A 19358-nucleotide genomic window follows, 5' to 3' on the forward strand; every position below is an offset into this window, starting at 1 on the left:
TAGATGTTAATTACATATTAATTAACAGAAAATGTGAGCTATGGATGATTTATAATTTTTGAATCTAGATGTGTACCATAGCTACTAGTTGAGAAGAAACTGTAATCTGTCTTGACTATTACATGTCAAAATGTAGCTATCTGTTAAAATTCCAAAAACTCACTGAATTTATGAAGGTAAGCAACGTGTTCTGTGAATAAACAAATTACCTAAGAGCAGGTGTTCTAGGGAAACAAGCATTGTCTTTGGATTCTATTCTTGTCATGTCAAGATACAGTAAATCTGTATTTGTGGATAGGACTCTTTGTTAAGAAAAAACCACAACAAAAAAACAACATCTAAATCCAAGTCTATAAAACTCAAACTGTATAACTGACTTCCTTTAGCACAAGATTGGGACACATCTCAAATAAGAGACCATTAATATATTATGTGATATTAATAACAGCTATTGCCTGCCTTGTAATATACTAAATAAGTACTTCTTCCTACATGCAAGCGTACTTCAAAAAGTTTCTGAAAAAACAGAATTAAAAGATAAATTTTTCCATGAACTTTTGAAGCACCCTCATGTTACATATTTAATTTATACTTCTAAGAATCTAACGAAGTAGATGCTATTATCACCTTCTTTACTAACGAGAAAACAGCCTGAAAGAGGTGAAATTTTCTTTTTAAAAAAAGACCATGCTTAGTATAATCAGTTTAGAGACATTTAGATATATCTGGATATCTGAATTTCCCAATAATCCTATTAAGTATATCTCAAGGAAACTTTGATATGATAAAACTCTTATTCTATATGAGAATTTCAGTGATCCTTTAGTGTTTGAGAATATATGATTCAAATTATTAAAACTTCATAATAAAGACCAATCTACTAATTCATAAACTATACCGAAGTTTTCAAGGTTGAAAAACTGTGGTTCTTTGATTTCTCTCCTTAAGAGAGTTATACTTTATATGACTTCCTGTATCAGTTGTGAACACATCCTCTGGTCTAAATGCATCATAATGATGACATTTGAAAAAAATGTTCGATTTGCATTCAAATATGTATTATTGAATTCACATACTTCAAATCATATAGTCACTCACTAATAATATTCTAGAATAATTTTTCAGAGATGAAAATGTCAATCTATAACTCAGTCCCCCTAGAACCTAAATTTTTTATTTGTAGGAAAACTTGGTCATATAATTGGCATTTTTTAAAACTAATATGAATAAAAAGGAAAAAGCATTAACTCTTCATGCCTACAGATTATTGAATAGTCCAAGGCCCTAAAAATATAGTTGTTTAAAGGAAGAGGTCAAGATAGCTATGGGATCCAATGTGTAATTTATGTTTAAAAGAATTTTAATTGCCATCTTGAATTTTTCTCTTCAGTTTGGAGTATATTATATGAAATATATTTTATTTTAAAGTGCAATATCATCATATTTGTTAAGAATGCAGAATCCTGTGACCCTCAAAGCAAAGGTGACTGAAGAGTGAAGCATTTCTTCACTATTCAAGCCTGAGCATTCCCCCCCACCAATTGTTCTCAGCTACCAAGTGTGTTTTAAAATGTTCTCAGATACCAATTTTGTTTTCAAATGCTCCAATACATTATTGTACAAATCCGGGAAACAAACTGAGGACTCTGCACTTGACCACAGCATTTCAGCAGTCTTGATTTGCCTGATAATATGTATGCTTCCTGTGTTTGTAATCTTGTAACCTTAGCACAATATTAACCTTTTAAATGAAACTAACAACATGTGTCCTCTTGCACACATATTATGGTTCCTGCTGTGTTATTTACTACATCAGCACTGGTGGCTTCCTCAAAAAAAAAAAAAAAAAATCTTTAAAGATATAGAGGAGAAAAAAATGTAAATGTAATGAGTTCAAAAAATTGTGGTCCATGTTTGCAACGTCAAGTGGAAAAGAACGACAAAATCTATGATCCTAACTGTGAAAGATGAAGTCATGGTCTTATTTTATGGTCACAGACGAGAGAGTCTTGAGAAACGAGCTATCAACCCACAAAGACGGGAAAACGCTACGTCCACAATAAAACTGGCACAGGCAGGCCCCGTCCTAGTTGCATGAGGTTCTTTGAGGGCGAAGGCTGGTGAGCTGCTCGCCTATTCCGACACCGCCCGCCCGCACGCCCCGCGCCCCCGCCCCGGCTCCTGCCACAAACGCCCACGCACGCCCAGCCCGGCCCGAGCATGAAGCTAAGATGGCAGCGCAGAAAGCCCTGGAGCCGCGCTCAGTGGGGCTGGAAAAAGCCAAGCCAAGCCTCTGCTTTCTTTCATTCTGTAGAGTTCCTTGAGTAACAAGCGGTCCCCTTCCACCCCACAACACGGGCTGCGTGAGGCACTCAGTAGTAGTGCTAGCAGGAGTGGCGGGAGGGGACACTTGCTTCGCATATTTCGAGAAACCTACACCTCCGATCTGCAGCGACGGTGCAGGTGACCCTCGCACTTGCCCTGGGGACTACCCTTCCCTTCACGTCCCCTTGACAGTGGAATTAAGGGTGACTCCGAACGCCCTTCTCGGGGCATGTGCCCCATTCCCCACCAACCCAGGGGAGCCTTCTAAAGTGCCCAGCTGCCACGGCGGTGGCCGTGGCTGTGGCTGTGGCAGGGACCCGGGTGCGCACAGTGCGGAGGCAGGAAGAGGAGCAGGAGGAAAAACGCTGCATTGGCTATCAATTTAGAGTAGAGCGACCGCTGCCGCTGCCGTGGAAGGAAACGCTGCCAACCGCAACAGAAACGCCACCCTCGGTTACCTAAGTGAGCATGTGTGCGACTCTGCGCACGCCTAGTCGCGTCGCTCAATGACATCGGGTTTCTCAGGAAATTATCCAGTTACCGGGTTTTGTGTGCACCCAGGAGGCTCTGGAAGGGGCCCGTCTGGAATCGAAGAGTACTGGGAGGACTGAAGCGAAATTAAGGAAGCGGTGGGAGGAGCCCGGAGACCAGTGAAGCCGCACGGGTCAGTGTCCACTAGAAACTCTAAATGGGCAATGATTGCACATGCCACCACCTAAGCCTGTTCTGGAAATGTTTCTCTGTGCAGGTTACATTCATTCATTCAACCAATATCTATTTCACTCCTGCTTTAGGGCTAGACCCTGTGCTAGAAGCTGGGAATGTAATGGGTGAACACACAAAGACACCATTCCCACCCTATGGAAAGGTCTACTGTGTTTTGTTTAGTGTGTTACCATGTATGAAAGCCACGTGCCAAGGTAGCCATCCTGGAAGCTTTCAGTCCTTTCTCAATCGCATGTAATAGGTATTATTTTGAGCATTATTCAGAAGAGGAAACTTGCCCGAAGACATGCAAGTATTAAATAGCAGAGTCAGGATTCAAATCCAGGGCTATCTGATTTGAGTCTTTTAGCTACCCTGTTGGCTCTTGCAGCAATAACGCGCTCTTGCAGTGCCAACCTGTCAGGCTTTTAACTACACTCTTCGAATTTAACTGCCTCTACACCAGTGGACGAGGGTACTTCAAAAAGGTCATAGAAAAAAGGAACTAAAAGATAATACAAATCTTTCCACAAACTTTTTGAAGACCCAGGGTCTTGGCTCTCACTCCAGGGTGGGGGTAGGTGTGGGGCTTCCCGCTCAACACTGAGGATTTCTGTGTTGAAGCATTAGGACAAAAGTTTAGCCTAACAAATACTTATTGGATACCTGCTAGGGCAAAGTTCAGACTAGGGGCTGAGGAAAACAAAAATAAACAAGAAGCTCCCAAGGAACTTTATAAGATAGTTGAGGAAACAAGACAAGTGCAAAACTTACTTCACAGAACTAATCATAGTACTAAAATACTATGATTCCCCATGTCTGTTTTGTTCCTATGCTTTCATTATCCCATTTCTAGCTATCTTTTAAAAAGAAATCTAAATGACATCCATCTATCATTTAAAGCTCCAGATAAAATGCCCTCCTTTCAGCCCTCTTCCACCCCCAAAGCTAGAATTAATTTACTTTTCCACTCCTTGTTTGTACTTCTCAAACATTAAGCAAGACTTCCTTTAAAAAATTATTTTTTAAAAAGGGCCATATTAGGAAAAGACAGATATAAGAACTAGTGAGTAGACAAAAGATACTTGTATAGTATTGGAATGATAGGACTTAGAAATGATTTTGTTAGGAGTAACAAATTAAGCAAACTCTTCAAATTGAGAGTCAAAAGGATAAAACTTAATAGGAATCAGGGTACACTGGCACATGTTTCTACAGCATTTACTTAGATGGTGTTATTAGAATAGCTTGGAATAGAGGACTCAGCAAATGTTACATTTTTAAAAAATGATAAAAATGATTAAGATCTTTGGTAAAGCTGACATTTTCAGATATTACACAGTCTTAGTCACAATTATCGTTTCAGGTCATACTCACGAATGATCTTCAAGAACGTAAATCTGGGCAGAAAAAGATAAGCCATTAAGTGACCACTGTCAAGAGATCAAAGTGCACCCTTAGGGTGAGTGAGAAGTCAACAGAAGATTATTTAAGAAAAATATTATTGCATTCAGATTTGGCTTTGATGTAAATTTGAGAACAAGAATTTGGGATTGACTCTGACCTGTTAACACTAGCCTATCTGTTAACTCCGCTTTCACAGAAAAAATAATGTATTAGATTATTACCTGTCTTTGTGAGCAAAAGAGATATTAAACAGACAAATCCTACTGACAAAAAAATCCAAAGATCGCCAAAGGGACTTCTCATTCGGATGGCTTTCTCTACCTTGGATTCTGAACTAACCAGCACTATTCACAGTAAATCTTCATGTTGGCAGCACAGACTTGGTGAAAAGGTAGCAAGAGTACTGGCGATGGGCACATTCCCTTTTTTCTTTAAGGTTCTAGTTCTCTCATTACCTGATGTCGAACGCTTGTAGCTTACAGCCTCCGCTGGACTTTCTTTACTCTTCCTGAAGCTGCCAGTAAAAACTGGAGAAGTGGATTCCCTTCAGATTCCGCACCACCCGACCGCCACACACCCAAAGCCCGGAGGCGGAGGGAGTGGTGGCGGAGAGGCGGGTGGGAAGGGAGAGGAGCTCGAGTCACTACTGAGCATGTGTGAGCAGTGGCGCATGCTCAGTGCGGCCGGCAGCTTCCCATTGCGGGTAGCCCAGGCGGTGGCGGCGGCGGCGGCGGTGGCACCGCCTCCTCCTCACACTCCCGGGGTGGCGGGTTTAGATGAGCGGCCCCAGTAGCTGCGAGGGTTGCGCGAGGGGGAGGAGGAGGAGGAGGAGGAGAAGGAGGTCGTTGTCTTTGTAGTCTCCCTTCTGCGGCAGCCAGAGGACAACGCCGGCGCCGTCGTCGTTGGAAAAGGGCCGTGTGTGCGCGCGCGTGTCTGCCCGCCCGGCCCGCGGGGACGAGGCGGCGGCGGCGGCGGTGGTGGCGAGGATGATGATGTGCGCAGCGACTGCCTCCCCCGCCGCCGCCTCCTCGGGGCCCGGCGGGGACGGATTCTTCTCAGCCGCCACCATCTCTTCCTCTGCGGCGCCGGGGGCGCTGTTCATGCCGGTTCCCGAAGGCTCCGTGGCTGCCCCGGGGCTGGGGCTGGGGCTGCCCGCCGCGGACTCTCGGGGTCACTACCAGCTGCTGCTGTCAGGCCGGGCCCTGGCCGACCGCTACCGGAGGATTTATACAGCTGCGCTCAGTGACAGGGACCAGGGGGGCAGCAGCGCTGGACACCCGGCCTCCAGGTGCGTCTCCACAGTGTCCTTCCTTGCGCTGCATGCAGCGTGTGCGCCTGTGTGTGTCTTTCTGTCTGTGTGTCTGTCTGTCTCCGTACGTATTTACTGAGCTGTCTTTCAGTCAACGCTTGATGCTGGCTGGTACCAACACTTTATCCAGATAGAAGGAGGGTGCGGTGGCTGCAGTTTCTGCCCTAAATGTGTGTGTCTGTGTATGTGGGGGTTAGCGAGGATGGGATGGTAGCGTGTGGTACTAGAAAAGGTGATGGTGCTCGTTGGCTATGACACGTGTGTGTATTGTTGAGGAAGGAGGAGGCATGGGTAGAGGTAAGAGGGTAATACACGAAGAGAATTTGCAAGAGGAAGGAGGGAAGTGGTGTTTCCAGTGTCTCTGCGCAATGTTATTTGCACGTATCTCCCCCTCGCCCCCCGCCCCATGACATCCCTTCATTCCCTTTCCACCTACCTTAAGAGAAATCTGCCTTTCACTAAAGGAGCAATGCTGTAGGTTAAGGGTAGTGTCATATTTGTAGGATGAGTTTTAGATGATCAGGCTGTGGGATAGACATGAGGTTTCATTTTAAGAGATTTATAAGTAAGGGATGCAGATGGAGATTTATGTAGATATGAAAGGAGTCTTATAGAGGTCGTTAGAGCTGAACTTTGATAACTGGGCCTTTTCGTCGACAGAAATGTGGTTGCAGCTGCTCTTGTGTTCTGCTGTCCCAGATGTCCCATCGGCCATTTCCCTTCATCTTCTGTTCTATTTCCTCTGTTACTTATAGGCTTTAAAGTAGAAGGGGTTTTGTTAAGAAAAAGGGAAAACTGAAGAACTTCCAAATATGACAGTTGGTATAGTGTTAAACTGTCACCCCTAGAAAATCTGAGTAGCTCCTAGATCTCTTTCAGTTAGGCTGGCTGCGCCTTCAGATTCTTTGATGCCGATGTTAAATCACTTTCATTTTCCTTTTCTTAAAATGTGGGTGCCTTTTTAGCTAAGGGCTCTCCTATTGTTTTCTTTTCCATGCCCTTACATGCTACATACCCTGAAGGATGGTGACTGACTCGTTTCACCAGCTTTGATAGTGGTAATTGGGAGTTGGCTTCATCTTTTTTCCCACAGCTTCTTGCAATACATGGGGAAAGCGTAGTAGGAAAAATATTACTATGCTTGATATAAATCAATTAAAGAGTTTACTGAATTTACTCAATGTGCAGATTTTTAGGCAATAACCAGATGTCTTTTTTTTCCCCCATTATGAAAGAGGCTAGGCTGTAAGTCAGTTTTTTGTAATTTATCAGTATGTATTGTGGCTAATCCTTTGGAAAGTGTTGTAAAGATGGAGCTTTGTTAATACTTTTTCTGGGTAAACGAGTCTTCTCATGTCTGTGATTGTTTACGGGATTGGGCACATGAGTAGTTTTATCATATGGATATAAATGTGTATAACTACCCTTTGCTATCTGAACTGACGCCAGAATGGCACAAGTGTACTGATGTTTTTGAAAATAGCACAAAGCCACATTAGACAGTTTACTCTCATAATTAGGTATAATTTTGATCTGTGAATCTCTAAATTATGGCACTATAAATTATGGGACATCTTTGCAAACACCTCTCAAAGAATTTAATTTTATTTTGTTTGTTGTTTCCAGACTTATGCAATAATTTGTGACTGGTATATTTATGCTTTGGCTTTCTACTATTATACTAGTGTAATAATATGATTTCTATGTATCTAGAACTGTATTAACAGATTTAGACAAAAATAATATAGATTAATCATATATGTAAACTTTGTTAATGATTTTTAGTCCTGTGCAAACTATCAATGAAAAGTAATGAAGAATTAGTTCAAGTATTTCAAGAAATACTCATGGAAACCAGTCCTACATTACATGTTATTGCTGGCTCATGCTTGTTCACAATATTATTGTTTATTACAGTTTGCATTATTTTTTCTGTTTTAGTCTGCAACTACTCTTTATTGAGGATTTGATTAAGAATTTAATCACATTTTTTATTAAAGATGATGGTCAAAGTAGAGCTGGGATATAGGCTCTGAATGAATGGTATAGTTATAGGAACACTAGTTGAATTAGAGGAGATGATGAGATCATTCAGAGAAAGAAAATGGAGCAAAAATAGAGGATGAAACTGTAGTGAACATCAAGTTTAAATGTGTGAGAGAAAGGAGACAGTGAAGAAACTGAGAAAAAGATCAGGATATTGAGACCCATGAGAGAGTAGCACCTCTGGTCATAGGAAAGTGGGTTGAAAGTTTTCAGAAGTAAGTGCTGAAGAAAAAGCTTCCAGGTGACAGATAACTTTTGAGGAAGCAGTCATAGTAGGGGGATGTGGAAAGGAGTGATTGGAAGGTGTTGGCGTAACAGGGTGGGTATTTAGGGTTGAAGGAAAGATGTTCAAGTATGGGAAGATAGGTGGGATATTCAATATGGGAGGGTAAGTGGAGAGCGAGAGTGAAGAAGTGAGAGAGGGGATAATTGATAGGGAGAGGTCAAATGGTGATCTCAGGGACAGGTTTAAGATGACAGGTGGAGAGGTTAGCCATTGAAAAAGGTTGGAGGCTGGCCTTCCTTTAATATGGAAGGGGAGGAGGTAAGTATTTGCAAATATAACGCCTGGGACTTCATTGAGGTCAGGAACCATATCCTGTTCATTTGGATAATCTTAGTGTCTAGCACAATTTTTGGCATTCATTCTGTCAATATTGAGTACCTACTGTGTGTCAGGCACTGTTGTAGGAGATGAAGATGTAGCAGTGAACAAGATAGACAAGGTCTCTACTGTCTTGGAACTTCCACTTTAGTGGGAGAAATAGACAACTGATAATTTCAGTTAGTGATAAGTAACTACGAAGGAAATAAAACTGATTTCATGTGATAGAGTGATTTGTAGTGGGACTATTTTAGGTAACTTGGTCAGAAAAGGTCTCTGGGAGTTGGCATTTAAATTGAAATGTAATGCTGAGGAGGCAAATCTAGATAGTGTTTTAGAAAATTATAAAGGCCCTGAGGTGGGAACAAGCTTGTGTTCAAGAAACTAAAACGTGGCAAGCGAGTTATCAGTGTTGAATGAATGAATTGCTATAGATTATGCTTTAGGTGTAGGGTAGAGAAACTGAGGGATTCAAACCTAATGGAGTCAGTGATTCTGATGGCATTCTAACAAAGTGGTTAAGATCTTGGACTCTGAAATTAGACTGGCTTTAAATCCTGGCTCTGTCATTTGCTAATTGTATAACCTTGAGTACATTACATTCTTCTATGCCTCAGTTTTCTTATATGTAGAATGGGGATAATCATAATGTGGATTGTTTTGTAGATTAAATGAATTAATATATAGAAAGTGCTTGGCACATTAAATGCTATTAAACGTTAATGTTTTTGTTTTTTTGCTGACAGTGAGGGGACCTGAAGAGAAGGCACGGATCATGCTTTACTCTTTTATTTTTGGTCTCAATGACTGTTGAATGTGGGAACAACTTTTTCATTTATTCATTAACTGAATAACTGTTTTTGGATGAATGAGAGTGATCAAAATTGGAACATTCTCTTGGGGAAAGAGGATGGGCAGGAAATGAATAAAGGAATATTTGATCAGTTCTGAGTGTGAATGGTGGTATAGCCTTGCACTTGGGAAACACCATAGCACGGTGACTCAATGTTAGGTGTCTGGAGGCAGAATGTCTTCGTTTAAATTCAGTTTTACCTTTTTCTATCTGTGTTAAGTTGGGCAAGTTAATTAGATATTCTTTGTCTATTTCTTTACTTGTAGCCTTATAGGGCTTTAGGACATTGTGCCTGCACATGGTAAGTGTCCATTAAATGTTGGTTGTTTTTATTAAAATTACATTTAAAATTCCAATCAGTGTGGTATTGTAAGCTTTTCTACTCAAAAGAGAAATGGAGAAACTCCTAGCTGAGTTGAGGCAGGGTTAAAGTGTGACTGGAGGTCAAAGAAAAATAGAAATTGAAGGCTTTTGGTGACAATGTTTGACCGTATGGTAAAAAGGAAAGTGATGCCAGGAGGGAACTGATAGACTGGTAGATGAAAGGGGTAAGGGTATCTGGGTTGTGAGATGGTAGAACAACATTAATGGAAACAATAGAGGACATTGTGACCAGAATGGGGAACTGCTTTTCTTCTGTAAGCTAAACCCATTTAGTTCCTTCAGCTGCTTTATCTCTTTCTTGCTGGAAATTGTATTTGAGTCCATCCTTCAGGTGCGTGGGATTTCATTTGTAAGAGGTTAAATAGTCAATTAGTCCAACAAATGTTTGGGGATTATTCCTTGGCACTAACCATTGGCCCTGTAAAGATTTATGAGAGGCAAATGCTGGACTTGGGTTTATTGTCTATCTGGGGGTGAAAGATACAAAGGCAGATACTTATAAAAGTATTCAGTGAAATGACTAAGAAAGCATAACCTATTACGTCAAAGGGATGGCATTCTGGGTGAGCTCAAAAGCATGAGCAGAGGTGAGAAAGCACGTTTATGTGTAGGTAGTGGTAAGAATTCTGCCTGAGCTAGAATGCAGGTATCATGGTGAGAATTCATTTTGGAAATGGAAGCTTTGGCCAGAGGGTAGGGCATCTTGAAGTACAAGGTAAAATTTGGATTTTATTCAGCAGACAGAGATAAAATCCTGACGGTTTTGAGCTATCGTAGAAGTGTGTTAGGAAGAGATGTGAGATTGAATCTGTATATGTATATGTATATTTGGAAAGGTAGTAATTTTCTTCATATAGCTGTTACATATGTGGAATCCTATGAGGGCACTTTAAAAAGTTTGTGGAAAAATAGAATTAAAAGATAATATGAATCTTTCCGTGAATTTTTTGAAATACCCTCGTATATAATGTATAAACACATGTTAAGGCAAAACTGCTCTGTTGGCATTCTGGTGGGTGGAAATGTGAAATGAATTAGTGTCCCAGCTCAAGAGAAGAGAAAATCTTGCCTCTGGGCTTAAAAAGAAAATAAAAATGTTAATTTAAAAATACTCTTTGCATTTAAAAATATTTGTTTAAAAAATCAACAGAATAGTCTCGCTTTTTTCTTAAAAACAGATTGAACATTCAGGTTTTTGGGGGAGAGTTTAGGTTAATCGAGGTTTAATTTACATAAAAAAAATTAACCTTCTTTAAATGTTCATTCGAAGACTCTTGGAAACACCATCACAGTAGAGTATAGAGCATTTCCATCATTTCAAAAAGTTCTTTCAGGCCTTGGTAAACTAGCCCCTAGCCATCACAGGTCAGTTTTATGTCACTAATATTTTACCTTTCCTAGGCTGCTTCTTAAGGGCGGGCCCCAGCCCACAGATATTGTTCATCTCTCTGTCTTCTATCTCCGTATTTCCTGTAAATGGGAAGGGCTTAAGGCAGTTAGGCCTTAAGGCTACATTAGGTTTTGGTTAGACATTTTTTAGCAAGAACATTTTGTATATAAGGCTGAGTACTGCGTATTGTATCCTATCCAGAGGTAGTTAGCCTGTCTCACTATTTAATAATGCTAAGTCTGATTACTTGGGTTAAGAGGGTACCCACTACATCTCTCCTGTGTAAATGGATGCTTTTTCCATTTGTAATGAGGAAGTAGTCACAAGGAAATAACTTAGGAATACTGTGAAAATCCTTTACATAATAGTTTTAGAATCCTTTGAGAATCCTCTGCGTCAGTAACTTCATTAGGGGTTTCAAAATGATGGGTTTTTTATAATTCTGTCATTCTTTCTAAATTTATTAGCTGGTGCTCTTCTACAAAGAAGAATTTTCCCTTATCAACTGGCAATGAACTGTAATTCCTCCTAAGAAAGCAGAATAAATGCTTTATTCTCTCCCCTCATTAACCAAATTGATGTAATAGGCCAGTGGTTGTGTGGTGGGTGCTGTGGTTTGCGATCCAGATCTGCCTATTCAGGCACATGTTCCCCTAGCTGTTGAGAATATTGGCAGCTAAAACTAATTGCAGCTAAGTCCCTCAGGACCTGGTTGAGGACTTCCTGTGACTGCATTGCAGTTCAACTCCTTCCTTTGCTGAGTCCTATTTCCTTCACACCCCCTAGTTGTTGACTCAGAGAGCACTCCCCAATAAACTTCTCCAATAAATGGAGATGGGCAAATCTCCATTTCAGAGTCTATTTCCTGGGGAACTTTACCCAAGAGTGCCAGGAGTGGTCTGAGGAAGTAGACTTTAAAATGAGATTTTGGAGCTGGATTATCTTCTGGCTGGCTGGCAATGAGAATCCCATTCTGGTGGTAGATGGAGCACTGATACTGATAACCCTTGGTGTCTACTGTAGCTGTGCAACTGTTAAAACTTTCACTGGTGGTAAACTGGAATGCCTTGGTAGGAACGCTAAATTAGGCTTTTTTTTTTTTTTTATTTTGTCTTTTTCGTGACTGGCACTCAGCCAGTGAGTGCACCAGCCATTCCTATATAGGATCCGAACCCGCGGCGGGAGCGTCGCTGCGCTCCCAGCGCCGCACTCTCCTGAGTGCGCCACGGGCTCGGCCCTAAATTAGGCTTTTGAGAGGTTTAGGGAAATTATTAATTATGCGGACAATATAATCGGATGGCTGTTGGTGAGTGACACTGATAGACTGGAGAAAGATGATGAAAGGCTGAAGATAACTGGGGGCAAAATGTGAAAGGTGGTTTCCTTAGCAGCATATAAAGGAACATATCTTCTACAGTAGGAAGAAAGAAGCAGCTGAGGATTAAGCCCAAGACTTAATTTTAAGTGTGGCAGAGCTCCAGGGTAGGTTGGATTCTCAGCAAGTCTGCTATGCCAGTGTCAGTGCTCTAGTTGGGAAGGAATGGGAACCCTGACCTTTAGGATGAGACATCTGAGTTAAAGTACTGAAAACCTTGAATCTGCAAACTCCCCTGAATTCTCTGGGCCTGCCAGAAGTGGCCTACTTTTCCTGGCTAGAGGGTAGTTACTTGAAGATGGTGCAGAAGACTATGCTGCCCCTTCTACCCTGTCTGTTCTGCTCTCCTGCTATCACCAAACCAGTAACTAGAGTTAAGTCACAATAAAGCTTACTGAGAGGTGCTGGGAGGATTGCACCTACACACGTATATGGACACATGTGTATGTACACATGTATATGGACGAGTGTGCACATACACACATAGTGGTTCTCAAACTGTGTGTCAAGGCACTCCAGAGTACCACAGCAGACACACAGGAATATGATGAAATATTTTAAAATTTCAAAGGAACACAGCAACATCTGTCGCAAACTGCTAGCTTAAAGCAGTTCACAGTTTTGACATAAGATCATGCTACATTCCTTTTGATGATGTCATCATGTCTTTGTAAAGTTGGATAAAGTTGGATTTTTGTAGTTGCTGTGATACACATCAAGCACTGCACAAAAATCAATGTGGAACAGGAAAGGAGGGTGGCATGTTCAATTTGATTCCAAGTTTGAGACTTTGTGCAGTTCCTAACAGGTGCATATGTTCAGTTATTGAATAATTGTGGTCATTTGAGAATAAAACAAAAAATATTTCTTCTTTTAAGTTATGCGTATTATTTTCTCACATGGCTACTAAACTGTTAGGACATACATTTTTAGTACTTATTTGGATCTAACTGTTTAATAAACAGACTGTATTTGATATATATTCTGGGTATGAGTTACCTAAGCTGCTGACTTGATAGTCTTTTGGTGGCACAACCAATGGTGATACTGCAAGGATGGGGTATCCTTCTCCAGTGTTCCCAGTATGAAGAACACATGGAAGTAAGAGTGGCTCCACTTAGCATCACTCTCAGTGATCCACTGGGTAATTTATGCTTCCCATTTCTGTAGCCCTTAGCACTAGGGGTTAAAAGATCCTGGTTCTTAGAAAGGAAGCGTTTCCAATAGAAGATACTGTAAGAATCCTGTTATACATTAAGCTACAGCTGCCACTGGGACTTGGGGCCCCTTTTCCAAGAACAGGGCTAGTGTGTCTGTTCATCTGGAGGAGGTAAGGTTCTATTACACAGTGGAGCATGGAGGTTTGGCACGTTAGTGACCTACTGGGTGCCTCTTGGTACTTCCTTGTCCAGTGTTGATGGTAAATGGGCATGAGTAAGTCCTTGTGACCACCCCAGGAGGTCAGCCACCTGGACAAGCAGAAATGCTAGCCAGAAATGAAGGGAATCTTCAATGGCTAGTTGAGAATCTACAATGGCTAGTGTCAGTTTTGGCCTTGAAACCATTTGCACAGTGGCAGGGGCTGTAGTTTGTCTCACTTTCCTTCCTCTGAAAAGTTTCTTTAGGTAGTGACACTAACCAGAATTCTGGAGGAGCTTTTTCCAGAACTTATTTGAAGGAAGTAAATCCTAATAGTGCAGTAGGTGGACTATAGTGTATGTTGTGGTGTGGAAACCAGATCCCCTGTCCAGCTGTTGAGGGCCTTTGTTGGCTGAAGACTCTCACCTGAGTTCCTCTCTGGGCATTGCCTTTGGCTGAAGAGAGCCTTGGGGACAGCCTGCATAAACATGGAAGTGTTGTATGGTTTTTAGTGCTACTATAACTTGTTTTTCCCTATTTTTTAGTTGTTTCATACTAATGTATAATAATATAGTTGCTTTTGTATATTAACCTTCTATCTGAGACCTTGCTAAGCTTGTTTATTAATTTTAATAGTTTTGTATAAATAATCATATTTTTCTTTCTGATCTCTATAGCTCCTTCTACCCCCCACCCCTTGGTACCTTCTTTATTCCAATAGAAAAGCTGCATTCTTCCTTGTTCCTACTCTGAGGGGGAAACAATTACAAATTAGTTTTTTCGTCTTTAATCATTGAGTATGATGTTAGCTGTAGGTGTTTTGATGGCCTTTATCAATTTAAGCAAGTTCTCTACCATTCCTACTTTGCCGATAATTTTTACCATAAATATGTATCGAATTTTGTCAAATGCTTTTTCTGCACCTATTGAAATGATCATGCATTAAGAGAATAAAAAAAGAAAATTGAATTATATTAATATTTGAATGTTAAATCAGTCTTTCATTCTTGGGGTGAAACCTTATATGGGATGTGTTGTTAAATTTGACTTGCTAATATTTTGTTAAGAATTTTTGGGTTTATATTGATGAGGAATTTTAATCTGTAATCTTTTTTTTTTTTTTTTTGGTAATGTCTTTTTCAGGTTTTAGTATTACAGTTACCCTCGTGTCATAAAATGAGTTGGGTAGTAATTGTATCTCCTGTATTTTTAAAAAGTTTGCATAAGATTGGTGTGATTTCTTCTTGAAGGTTTGATAGATTTCCAGTACCATCTGGTCCTGGAATTTTCTTTTGGGGAAATTTTTGGCAAATTTAATTTCTTTAATAGGTATGGAGATATTTAGGTTTTTTGTATTTCTTATGTCAATTTTGGTAATGTAATGGAAAAACAAAACACACACAAACTGTTTTTCCTGTACTCTTATTCAGCAACAGTCATCAACACAGAAGACAGACTTCTGTGATCAAATGTGTGGGGATTTCTCCCTGCTGGCAAGGAGCATTCTTTAGTGGACACCAGTGGGGTTTCCCCCAATTCAATTCTGAAAACTATCTACCTGGAGAGAACGTCAGATCCCACAGTTTGAGGGCTTAGTACTCAAGACTGCCCCCCACTTCAGATGCCAGTTGCAAGTACAGACCTCTGGAACTTCTGACCAACCAGCTATATATCAGGGTTCCCACAACCACCTCCATGGGTTTGATTAGTTTACTTGAGTGACTCACGGAACTTAGGGAAACACGTACTTAACATTTGCCAGTTTATTATAAAGGATATTACAAAGGATACAGATGAAGAGATGCACAGGGCGAGGTGAGGGGGAAGGGGTCTGGAGCTTCCATGCCCTCCCTGGGCGTGCCACCCTCCGGGTACCTCCATGTGTTCAGCCATCTGGAAGCTCTCCAAACCCAGGTCTCTTGGGTTTTTACGGAGGTTTCATTACATAGGCATGATTGATTATATCACTGGCCACTGTTGATCGTCTTAACCTTCAGCTCCTTTCCTCTCCCTGGAGGTTGAGGGGTTAGAATAAAAGTCCTACTTTGGTCTTTCCTGTGATCAGCCTCAATCTTGAAGCTACACAGGGGCTGCCAGCTGTCATTAGCATATAAGATTCTTATCACTTTGGAGAGTCTAAGGATTTTAGTTGTATGTCAGGAGACAAGGATGAAGACCAAATATATAGGTAACTTGTATTTTTTTGGAGAAATATGACCATTTCATCTAAATTGTTGAAATTTTGGGCATAAAGTTGTTCATAGCATTCTTTTATTATCCTTTAATGTCTGTAGGATCTGTGGCAAAATTCCTTTTTTTTCTAAAAGAGTTAATTTTTTTAGAGCAGTTTTAAGTTCATAGCAAAATTGAAAGAAAGGTACAGAGGTTTCCTATATACCTTCTGTCCCCACACATGCACAGCCTCCCCCATTACCAACATCCCCCACGAATTTGTTACAATTGATGAACCTACATTGACACATCTTACTCATTCAAAGTCCATAGTTTATATTAGGGTTCATTTTTGCTGTTGTACATTCTGTGGATTTGGACAAATGTATAAGACATTTATCCATCATTATAGTATCTTACGGAGTATTTTTACTACAGTAAAAATCATCTGTGCTCCACTTATTAATTCCCAACCCCTGCCCCTCTGCCGTAGGCAACGATTGGTCTCTTTTCTCTTTCCATAGGTTTGTCTTTTCCATAATGTCATATAGTTGGATTCATACAGTATGCAGCCTTTTCAGATTGGCTTCTTTCACTTAGTAATATGTATTTAAAGTTCCTTCTTATCTTTTTGTGGCTTGATAGTTCATTTCTTTTTAGTGTTGAATAATATCCCATTGTCTGGACGTTCTACAGTTTATTTATCTATTCACCTACTGAAGGACATGTTGGTTGCTTCCACATTTTGGCAGTTATGAATAAAACTGCAGTAAACATCCGTGTGCAGGTTTTTATGTGGACGTAGTTTACAGCTCCTTTGGGTAAATACCAAGAAGCATGGTTGCTGGATTGTACAGCAAGAGTATGTTTAACTTTGTAGGAACCTGCCAAACTGTCTTCCATAATGACTGTACATTTTGCATTTCCACCAGCAGCAAATGAGAGTTCCTGTTGCTCCACATCCTCACCAGCATTTGATGTTGCCAGGGTTCTGGATTTTGGCTATTCTGATCCATGTGTAGTGGTATCTCATTGTTGTTTCAGTTTGCATTTTCCTGATGAAATATGATATGTAGTATCTTTTTATATGCTTCCTTGCCTTCAGTGTATCTTCTTTGATGAGGCATCTGTTAATGTTTTTAGCCCATTATTAAATTGGGTTGTTTGTTTTCTTATTATTGAGTTTTAAGAGTTCTTGGTGTACTTTAGATAATAGTTCTGATAACAGATGTGGTGTTTGCAGTTATTTTCTTCCAATCAGTGTCTTGTCTTCTCATTCTCTTGGCATTGTCTTTTGTGAGCCCAAGTTTTATATTTTAATGAAGTTCAGCTTATCAATAATTTCTTTAATGGATTGTGTTGTATCTAAAAAGTCATTGCCATACCCAAGGTCATCTAGGTTTTCTCCTATGTTATCTTCTAGGAGTTTCATAGTTTTGTTTTTTACATGTAAAAACTGTTTTCCATTTTGAGTTAATTTTTCTGAAGGGTGTAAGGTCTGTATCTAGATTCATTTGGGTGATGTAGATGTTCAATTGTTTCAGCACCATTTGTTGAAACAAACAAACAAACAAAAAAAGGCTGTTTTTCTTCCATTATTCCCTTTGCTCCTTTGTCAAATGTCAGTTGACTGGATTTATGTGGTCTATTTCTGGGTTTTGTATTCTTTTCCATTGATTGATTAGTCTCTTCTTTTGCCAATAACATGGTCTTAATTACTGTAGCTTTACTCTTGAAGGTGAGTAGTGTCAGTCCTTCAACTTTGTTTTTCTCCTTCAGTATTGTGTTGACTATTCTAGGTCTTTTGCCTCTGCATATAAATTGTAGAATCAGTTTTCCAACATCCATAAAATAACTCACTGAGATTTTTATTGGGATTGTATAGATCAAGCTAGGAAGGACTGACATCTTGACAGTATTGAGTCTTCCTATCCTTGAACATGGACTATTTCTCCATTTACTTAATTCTTTGATTTCGTTCATCAGAGTTTTGTACTTTTCTTCATATAGATCTTATACATATTTTGATAGATTTATACCTAAATCTAATCATTTTGGGGAGTGGTAATGTAAATGGTGTTTTTTTTATAATTTCAAATTATACTTGTTCATTGCTAGTATTGGTTTTTGTAGATTAAATTGTATATTTTATATATTAAACTGAATGACCTTTATATTTTAACCTTGTATCATGCAACCTTGCTTTAATCTCTTTTTAGTTCCAGGAGTCTTTTTGTTGATTCTTTTGGATTTTTTTATTTTTTATTTTTTATGGCATCTGGTTGGTCCAGGGATCACACCCTGGACCTTTGTCTTTCAGATTTTCTATATAGATGATCACGTCATCTACAGACAGACAGTTTATTTCTTCCTTTCCAATCTGTATACGTTTTATCTTCTCTTTTTGTTTTATTGTGTTAACTTAGACTTTCAGTATGATGTTGATAAGGTGTGGTGAGAGGGGACATCCTTGCCTTGTTCCTGATCCTTGCCTTGTTTTCTTAGTGAGAAAGCTTCTAGTTTCTCACCATTAAGTATGAAGTTAATATCATACTTAGTGATATTTAAAATAAGGTTTTTGTAGATATTCTTTATAAAGTTGAGGCAGTTTTTCTCAATTCCTAGTTTGCTGAGTTTTTTTTCTTTTTTTTTAAATCATGAATAGGTGTCAGATTTTGTCAAATGCTTTTTCTGCATCTATTGATATGATTGTGTGATTTTTCTTTTTTTAGCCTATTGATGTCATGGGTTACACTAGTTGATTTTCAAATGTGGAAAAATAGCCTTGCATACCTGGAATAAACCACACTTTGTTGTGGTGTATGAATTTTTTTATACATTGTTGGATTTATTTTGATAATATTTGTTGAGGATTTTTTGCATCTTTATTCATGAGAGATACTGGCTTGTAGTTTTCTTATCTTACACTGTCTTTGTCTGGTTTTGGTATTAGGTAAAGCTGGCCTCATAGATTGAGTTAGGAAGTATTTCATCTGTTTCTATCCTCTGACAGAGATTGTAGAGAATTGGTATAATTTCTTCCTTAAATAGAATTTAATTTAATTTTGATAGAATTCACCAGCAAACTTTCTGGGTTTTCTGGCTTTGGAGGTTATTCATGATTCATTCAATTTCTTTAATAGGTATGGGCCAATTCAGATTGTCTATTTGTTCTTGTGTGAGTTTAGCAGATTGTGTCTTTCAAGGAACTGGTCTACTTCATCTGGGTTATCAAATTTGTGTACATAGTGTTGTTTATAGTATTTTTTTTATTATCCTTTTAATGTTCATGGAGTCTGTAGTGATGTCCCCTCTTTCATTTCTGATATCTCTTTTTGATTCTTCATATTGTTTTTTTTTCTTTTTTTATTGATCATTTTAGTTAGTGGTTTGTCAATTTTGTTTGTAAGTTCAAAAAACCAACTTTTG

General features: G+C 39.5%; 1 protein-coding gene across 1 annotated transcript in view; it reads left to right on the plus strand.

The window, feature by feature from the left end:
- Positions 1 to 5171: 5171 nt before the first annotated feature.
- Positions 5172 to 19358, plus strand: part of MYCBP2 (MYC binding protein 2) — a 254502-nt gene continuing 240315 nt past the window's right edge. Inside the window, exon 1 of the mRNA XM_063102315.1 lies at positions 5172 to 5725. Coding sequence (XP_062958385.1) covers positions 5424 to 5725 — 302 coding nt within the window. The 5' untranslated portion in view covers positions 5172 to 5423. The remainder of the gene's footprint in view (positions 5726 to 19358) is intronic.

This window comes from Cynocephalus volans, chromosome 7 (genome assembly GCF_027409185.1).
Source record: "Cynocephalus volans isolate mCynVol1 chromosome 7, mCynVol1.pri, whole genome shotgun sequence".
In the NCBI taxonomy this organism is placed as follows: Eukaryota; Metazoa; Chordata; class Mammalia; order Dermoptera; family Cynocephalidae; genus Cynocephalus; species Cynocephalus volans.